The following is an 8,838-nucleotide window of genomic DNA, read 5'->3' as shown; positions in this document are numbered from 1 at the left end:
GCTTGACTGTATGTGATCTCCTAAAAGGTATGTTGTGAATGTTGATTTTAGAATAAACTCTCGGCTATTTAAATCAGAAATGCAACAATTGGGAGCACTCATCCTATCCTCTCAGCACTCTTATAGCTCATTTTTTCTCTACGCCGATTAAAAAGCAAGACACTGCTCTAGCAAGGATATGTAGGACTATGGAACACGCACCAGCTCAGACATACGTACAAGGCTTTGCAGGGCACAGGTGTCGTTGCAACTCAGGTATGAGCCAGATCTTCAGTGTGTTGCTTTGCATTGTTTCACAGCTGCTGCTGGGGTACCTACAGATACAGAAGGGTGCATGGGCAGAACAGAAGCACTGTGAGGACTGGAAAAGGTACTGAGACAGCAGTAACAAAAGCCGTAAGAGCAACGGTAAGATAAATACAGCTGTTAGCTGACCAAGTCTCGGAAGACAGCCGTGGTCCCACAGAACCACGGGGTTATGAACGGCACGGAGGTGAGCGCTAAGTCTCACACCAGGCCCTGCTGCACGGACAGATCGAGCCCAAGAGAACCAGCTCCTGAACCACTGCAATTTACAGCCGCGCTTCTTCAAGTGAGATTAACACAGGCTTTAGTGTCCAGGCCGGAGACGGCTGTGGCCGGGGAGCTGCCCCAGGAGGGCCCGTCCCTGCTGTAGCCCCGTGGGTAAGCCAGGGCCGGGGAATGCGCCCCCCAGGCCTCTGCCCCGGAACCCCCGCCAGCCGGGCCCGGCGCTGCACAGGCCTCTCCCCGCTCCTTACTGCGGGGCTCCCCCTGAGGCTGCCCCACGGCCACCTCTCCTCTTCCTTCAGGCCCACCCAAGTGCCAGCAACCTCCTGCTCCCTCCCGGGCTCTCCCTCATGCCCACGGCCTCGCCAGCCCCCGGTGCCCCCGGCAGCTCAGCACAGCGCTGTGCCCCGCGCCTCACGGGCCCCGCTGCACGCTGTGCCCGGCTGCCGCCGCTAGAGGGCGCGCTGGCGGCGTGCCGCGGGGCGGGGGGAAGAGGCGCGGCCGTCCTCCGCGCCGCGCGCCGCCATTGGCGGAGCCGCCGTGTCACTCACCATCGCCCGGGCAGCGGGGCCCGCCCCCTCCTCCCGCAGCGCCGCGCGCAGCGCCGCTTGGGCCGGGCCGGGCCGGGCTGGGAGCGCGTCGGGCCGGGAGCGGGGCCGAGCGGGCCGCACCGCACCGCGCCGGGACCAGCCGCCTACGCCGCGCCGTCCCCACCGCCGGGACATGGAAGGCGTACGGCCTGGCGGGGGTCCTCCCGCCGGCGGGCCGGGGTCAGGCTCGGGGTCCGGGTCCGGCTCCTTCCCGTCGCTTTTCCCGCCGGGGCTGCACGGGATCTACGGCGAGTGCCGCCGCCTCTACCCCGACCAGCCCAACCCGCTCCAGGTCACCGCCATCCTCAAGTACTGGTGAGGCGGCCGGGGCTGCGGCCTGGAGGGGGCCGGGGGCTTGCGTGGGGCTGAGGGGGGAGCAGTGGGGCCGGGGCCTTGTGTGGGGCTGAGGGGGGAGCAGTGGGGCCGGGGCCTTGTGTGGGGCTGGGGGCAGCCGTGGGGCTGGGGCCTTGTGTGGGGCTGGGGGCAGCCGTGGGGCTGGGGATGCCGCGCGGGGTGAAGGGGGTAGGCAGTGGGGCAGGGGAGGGTTGCAGCAAGGAGAGAGGGACTGGGGCTTGTGTGTGGAGTTTGGGGTGAGATGCAGGAGGTTTGGGGGTGTGCAGTGAGCTTAGGGAAGGAGACGTTGGGGGTGTAATTGTGTGCCTGGGGGTGTGTTTTGGGGAGGTTTCCTGCGGGGGATGCACTGGGAACAGGAGGAAGGGTCTGGGAAGGGGTGCATTGGGGCAGGAGGATGTATTTGGGTTTCTGGGGTGGTTTGGAGCTCCCCTGAGTGAGGGCCTTGCCTGGGGTAGGTCACAGAAAAAGGGAATGTGTGCTACCCAGCCAAGGGCTCCCACGGAGAGTTTGGGGCTGGGGTTTTCCCTCCTGGACGGGAGGCACGAGCTCTGTCTCCTGACCTGGAGCTCGGGGTGCAGCTTGGCCAGCGCTGACCGGAGTGAACCTGTGCTCCGGCTCCCAGCCGGTTGTGTGCTGTGCATGTACCCACCCGTAAAACCCACGGGGCAGAGCCAGCTCCTCTTGCCCTGGCGTAGCCGTGTGTTATGGCAGACTGCAAATCTGCTACTGCTGTCTCTGCTGACACAGTGTCTGACACCAGTAACAGCAGTTGTTTATGCGGGAGAGTTGCATGAAGGAAGTACTTGGCTGTTTAGCTGTGGAGATAAGTGTCTAGTGTCTAGCCCTGTGCAAAGAGACTTCCTTTTGCTTTTTATTGTTTCTTTGCTGCTCAACCACCTCATCTGGGCCGACAGAACACTATCAGGTAACCCCGGAGTGTTTGCTAGACCAGACATTGACCAGTCTCTGCTCCAGCACTTGGAAAAAGTTTAGTAAACACTCATCTTCTTTATTTACAGTTCATTTTAACCAGGATGTCTGTAGTGATTGAGTCCTGAGCAACAGCAGAATAATATCCTCCCTGTGTTCTGCTCTGACAGCCAAGCTGTTGCTGTTGTCTTCCAAAGAAGTGGTGTTTTTTATGCTGTTCTAGCAAGAATTATGTCTGTTAGCCCTTATTGCTTAGCGTTTTTTGTACTTAAGCTGACACAGTTGGCTGAGATAAGAATCTGAGACCTCAAAATACAAACAATTTCTTAATCATGTGTGTGGGTCAGTACTATGGTACTTTGGTGGTCTGATCAGCCTGTTTTTACACCTATTTCTAATCTTATATATTTAAGCTTGATGAGTTTCCAGTCACCTTGATTTGGACTCAGCACTTCTTTTCCATCAGCAGCTTAACCCAATCCTGACTAGAGTGACCCAAGATGTGTATGGGATGCAGGGAGATTTAGGTCTATAATGAAGAATGACAGAGGCCCTTGTTTGGGAAGAAACCTTCCTGCTTGTTTGCTTAATGGTTTGAATACAGCTTCACTGTGATTGGAACTCAAATACTAGAAAAACTGCTATTGACAGTGATGGCCAGTTGCGTGCAAGAAGTAATGTGAAGGCCTGTTTATCCCAGCATTTTCCACTTAGCAGTTCTTCCAACTGGCAGGAAGAGCTGAGAGTTTTGCTTGTAGAAATCAGAGCTGAGCTTTTTCCTACTGTCCTATGCAGGAAATTCTTGTGCGAGGTCGAGCTACAGGTACCTGCTCTCCCTTTGATAATAAAGTTGGCAAAATTTGGAGGTTGGTTCTGTTGAAGCCTGGTAGAATGACTTCTGCCACTGCTCGCTCTCTGTTAGTCTGTCTTTCTTTGCCTAGGCTGCCAGCGATTACTTGGTTTAGATTAGAAGAGGAAATTGCTGAACAAAGTTCCCTGCCTTAGGAGAAATATTGTAACATTAATCAGCTTTTAATTATACGTATCAGTTTCTCTGTGGTTAACAGCAATTTTTTTTTCATTCGGGGAGCTGAGGTTATATTCTATGGCTTGCATGGCAGAGGAGATCCTTACTTTGTAATGTTGGAGAATCTGCAGAACTGCCTACCTATTAAATTCAGGGGATTAGCTGTGTAGATTGATTAATGGAACTAGTATTTTTTTTACACTCTATTTGCGTATCTTGGGAGAGAGTTCGTGATTGCAGTCGGAACTTCTTGGAAAAGTTCCTGGCTGTATTTATAAAGGTCGTGTGCTGAGAAGGAGTTTCTATCTGTATCCGCTTTTATTTTTAAAACGTGATTCAATATCTGTCATCGAAATATCTTCATACATAAAATTGCTGGTGAAAAAGGAAATTTGTACTTTCCTTGCTTTGTGATAGGTTTTGAGATGGGCAGAATTTGGGCTGGACTGTTGTTTTTTCATCAACTGTCTTGAACTTAGGACGCATACTTGAAAACCAGTGTGCTGGTCTGTGGCCTGCAGCTGTTTGGGGCTCACGGACCATTTCTAGGGGGCTGTCAAAAGGCAGCTGTGAAAAGCAGTCCTGTTGTCAGCTGCTGGGAAGCAGCTACGAACAATCCACTAAGGACTTCTCAGGGTGAGTGGATTGGGAATTTTACTTTTTTTTTTTCTCACTGGGGAGCTGTTTCCTCTGTGCCCACTTCAGGTTTCTTCTTCTACACAAACTTCAGAGCACTCTTAATGTCAATCAAAGAAAGACTCTTGGTGCAGATGCAAATCCTGGGTTTCCCCCGAGGCTGCCCTTCTTGCTCCTGAATGAGCTCCATGAATAGAGAATGTAACAAATTTGTACTGTACTTCTAGCTTTGAAGTTGGGCTCTTCCTAATAAAATCCTCCAACGCTTCCAGCTCTTTGTGTGAATGCGTGTACTGATATGTAGATTGTGATACGAGGTCAAACCCTGCAACAGTGGCTGTGGGCGGCAGCATGTACCGCAGCAGGCATCAGCAGCCTCAGCTAGTCAGCGTGGCAGCGAAACCTGCCACCGAAACTGGATAAATATCTGTGCTGACAAGCCTTTGCTGAGCGTTATTGCCATGGGTACGTTACTAGCTGTGCTTCAGGTAGCTGGTTTAAAGCTAGTGCCGGCTGCTCCTGCAGTTGCAGCAGTTTTAGGATAGGTATATGGCCTGGATGGGGTTTTTTTTTTGAGATGTAGTTAGTCACTGCTGCAGGCTTTTTGTCTGAATCGCTTCCAAGCCTACCAAATTTCTCAGGGAGTAAAGACAATCTGTCTGGGTTATCATGCGGTGTGTTAAGCAGTGGGTAGCTAACTCTGGGCAAGACTGAGCTCAGCTCCCCGAGCTGGCTGGTGCTGCATCCCTCAGCCGCTCCTCGTGTCCCCAGGGAGGCTTGGCCTTTGGAGAGACGTGCGGGATTGTGGCAGGAGCGAGGGAGAGATGTCTGGCTCACCTGGTGCAGGACTTGCTCACTGTCTGCATCAGACCTGATGAATGCGCTTGAGTCGCCCTGGGGAAGAGCGTGCTCACGGAGCAGTCCCTGCCCTGAAAAAGGGCAGCGTAAGGGTTTGCCTTGTATGTTGTCAGTGTCAAAGTGCCTGTGTCAGCAGTGTTCCATTGCAAATCATTTGACATCCAAGGTGCTATTAAACCCAGTTTGGAAGCAGGTTTCGTGTGTGTTGGGAGATGCTTGTTGCTTAGCAGGTGGAGGCGTTTTGCCTGCATTGCAAATCCTACACACCTGCTCTGACCACTTGCTAATCTCTCGCTAGGGTTTGCTGGTTGGTGTATTGACTTTCCTAGGTCTGGAGTCTTCCCAGTCAGGTGGTAATTGTGTGTGGCTGTTGCTGTTCACTGGGGCTCCTCGGGGGTGAGTGACTGTCCTGGCTGGATTGCTTCCACCTGATCTTCTGTTACAGATCCAGGAGTTACTGCTGAGGGGACCCTGAGCACTGGCTGGGGTGTCGCTGCCACACTCTGGACGTGATCACCTGAATGGGTAACTACAGCAGAGGTCTCAGCTGCCAGCATGACCTGGTGCTGGTGAGGGGGAATGGAAAGGCAGGTGGAAATGTGATGCATCAGGGAAACTTGTGTCTTCTGAGTGTTTCAATCTGTTGCCAGACTGGGAGAATGGGTTTTCTCAGGCTGCCCTACTGGGAATCAGACTCTGATTCATCCCTGGGTCTAACATGCATTCACAATGCTTACTCACCAATTTACTTTTTACTCTGTAAAGATGATGCCTGTCATATGAGAAGGTTGTGTAATTCTGACCTGGCCCTTGGGCTGCTCACCCTCTCTGTCCCGCCCTGATATCCTGAACTGCATCCTTGACTGACCCACTGGGAAGCTGGAGCTGGCCTGGAGCCACTGTGATGGCCTTATGTGACTTAAAAGGAGGGAAGCTGTCCGAGGGAAAGTCACTCATTTTAGATAACTCTGCTCTGCTTTTTCTTTTTTTTTCCCTTGCAGCAGTAGGAGGGAGGGCAGCACAGCACACTTGTGGAGAGAGCCCACAGGCCTTTAATACAACAAGCCAACATATTGCTTTATACAAATTTGATAAGGTTGGGCAGAAGATTTCAAATAGTGTATCACTGTCACTAGAAATCTGTGTAGAGTGTGTAGGTGCCTTCTGGAAACAAGAGGAAACCTGCTCTTGTGGCCCTTTCTGGCACCATCTTTCCTGCAGGTGAAAAACTTGGGGAGTCCCCATGTGCATTAACTCTCCTCAGTGCTCATCCTGGAAATCATCTTCCTACAGGTGTCTTGAATGTCAGCTCGACTGGGTGCTGACCTCTTGCCAAACCCATGAGCCACCAGTGAGGGTGAGGTCCGTCTCTCCAGCCGCAGTGACAATTTCTCCAGACAGTCTCCCATGGAGATGCCTGGGTGCTGCAGCTCTGTGCCAAGGCTGGTGCAATTGCAGAGTGACTTTTTAGCACCTCTGTTCTGCAATGCCAGCTACGCCAGCTCTGAAAAACCCTGTTTTCTCAAGGCTCTCTCCTGGATGAACTTCAAGAAATTGCTGTACTCGGTGAATGTGATCAGGGGCAATTGTGCAAGCTCAGGGTTAAAGCTCTTTTGCACTGACCGCCTGTTTTCTGAAGCCAGTAGGTGTAGCTGACTTTACTACTGGCAGTCTTGTTACACTCATGCCTAAGGACTGAAATGCTGGTCAGTGTTTCCTCTGTGCTGCTAGATGGGACTTTTAAGAGGGTACTGGCATTAGGTGGGATAACTGCAATTAAGCTTTGCATTTTTATCACCTCAGGGCTTCTTTGGTAAGGCAAGATATGGATCTCCACCTGTGGAGCACAAACACTTCCAGGAGGCATGGAGCAGTGGGACTGGAGGGTGCTACGGGAGGACGAGCAGGCTAGGTGCTGAGAAAGTATTTCTTGCCCAGCCTGCCATTGTTTGATATAAGGCAGCGGTACTTTAATCAGGGACCAAATCTAAGGTGTTCAAACACTTTTTGTGCTGCGGTTGTGGCCTGTGTAATGATGATGCGCAAACCCCCAGGACTAGTGAGGGAGGTACGAGCATGCCCTGCAGTCACCCTGCAGATGAGAGTCAGGATCTGAGCAGACAATGCAGATGAGGGGATTTGGTGTGTAGTAAGTGGTTTGAATGGAGGACATCATCTTAGCCTGGATTTTCTTGTTTGGAGCAATTGAGAATGTTTTACGAATCAGAGGCAGGAAATAGTTAAACAGCTGCTCATGCTATTCTGTAAATGCTTGTGGTAGGTGGTTTGTCTTGTCTCTTCCTGCTTGCTTCTACCTGTGTGTTTTATGATTGACAGGGCAAACTGAGCAAAACAGCCTAGCACGTTCCTTCCTTCGACGGGGAGCTTACCTGTCTCTGCGTGGGCAGATGCGAGGCGAGCACAGGAGAAGCGTGCTGTGCTCTGCTGTCCCACCAGCCCGGCTTCCTTCTGCCCTTCCAGTATTCGGTCATTGCTGCTTAATGTGGTCTGGCTCTGCTTCATTGGCTTTTAAGCAATTTTCTTTTAAGGAACTCATACTAAGGTTGAAGCAGAGGGTGCACTGATGCTTTTTACTCGTTCTTGATTAATGCAGCTAGTGTATTTTATGAGTGCTGGTACTAATTTTTCTGAATCAACATTTTTCTCCTCCACTGTTTTAACTGTCATGCCTATGTTCAGAAGTATGGATTGTTCTCCTCAAAACTTAGCCATTTCAAATTCTGCTTTGAAGAATAGTGTCAGCATTGTTTTGGGATTTTTTTTAATTGAGGTATATGCCTCTGGACTGAATTAAGAGCTTGCAGTGCAGATACAGCTATTGCTCTTTTACTAGTACAATCTTCCAATTTCTTTGTCTTTTGTCGAAGCTTTAATATGATTTTCCAAGGTTTTTATGCTTTAATATCAAAAACATTGTAGTGTGTTGCACACATGCGTTTTGTCTTCCTGTACTTGAGAAGCTTTCTGGACTTAACACCGCCTTTCTCATCAATTATTTTTTTTAAAGGTAACTCGAACATGCTAATTTAATTTTTGTCACTATGTATGTTTTAAACAGGTCTTTATACAGCCCCTCGTAGCACCTGTGGAGACTTCCCATTTGTCTTGAATAAACTAACTTACCTAAGAATCTTTCTGTTTTTAATGCAGGTTGGGAGGACCTGACCCTCTGGACTATGTTAGCATGTACAGAAACCTGGGAAACCCAGCGCTGAATGTTCCTGAGCACTGGCATTACGTCAGCTTTGGGTTAAGTGACTTGTATGGAGACAACAGGGTACATGAGTAAGTGTCATTTATGTTCTGTTGCTGCGTGTTGTGTTTTGTGTTGCATTTTAGGGGAGTGTAAGTAAAACCTTGTCCTGCTGTTATTTGAACAGCTGGTTTTCTGCTGAGAGTACCCTAGCCCTGGTCTCACAAGGAGTGACGTATGCCTGCTCTTGGATATAGAAGAATTACTATGTGCCCCTCTGCAGGCTTTGAATGCAATATATTTCTTTGTCAGTGTTGAGTGATTTTTTTTTTTTTTTTTTAATTTTAACTGGTTAGGAATTTTTTTTTAACTGAATGTCTTGTGTTTTTCACTCCTGGTAGTCTGTTATGGTCATTTGCTTAAATCCTGACCCCTCCCTGTGCATGTTAAATGCCTTCCTCTGGAAAAATGCTGTAAGGGCATTTTTCCTGTTGCTGGCACAGCAGTGTTACTGTCAGTGGACTTCCACCCCAGTGGCTGCTGTATAAAGTGCCAATTTGTGTAACAGAAGCATAAAATTCTAATTGTTTTACTGGTTTTTCTCCAGTAATTAAATTATTATCTTAGCTTGTTGGTATGGATGGTCTTTAGCAAGCATTTTGTATTAGACCAGGCAAGCAGCATTATCTAACCTTATTCTT

At 50.2% G+C, this 8,838-nt stretch overlaps 1 protein-coding gene across 2 annotated transcripts in view; it reads left to right on the top strand.

Moving 5' to 3' along the window:
* Positions 1-1,151: 1,151 nt before the first annotated feature.
* Positions 1,152-8,838, top strand: part of SUFU (SUFU negative regulator of hedgehog signaling) — a 100,387-nt gene continuing 92,700 nt past the window's right edge. For both annotated transcript variants that reach the window (XM_065638949.1, XM_065638948.1), the window contains exons 1-2: positions 1,152-1,433; positions 8,095-8,229. In XM_065638949.1, the coding sequence (XP_065495021.1) occupies positions 1,252-1,433; positions 8,095-8,229 (317 nt within the window). In that variant the 5' untranslated portion in view covers positions 1,152-1,251. The remainder of the gene's footprint in view (positions 1,434-8,094; positions 8,230-8,838) is intronic.

Source organism: Caloenas nicobarica, chromosome 7, assembly GCF_036013445.1.
Source record: "Caloenas nicobarica isolate bCalNic1 chromosome 7, bCalNic1.hap1, whole genome shotgun sequence".
Lineage (NCBI taxonomy): Eukaryota > Metazoa > Chordata > Aves > Columbiformes > Columbidae > Caloenas > Caloenas nicobarica.
This window is presented reverse-complemented; position numbering and strand designations above follow the sequence as displayed.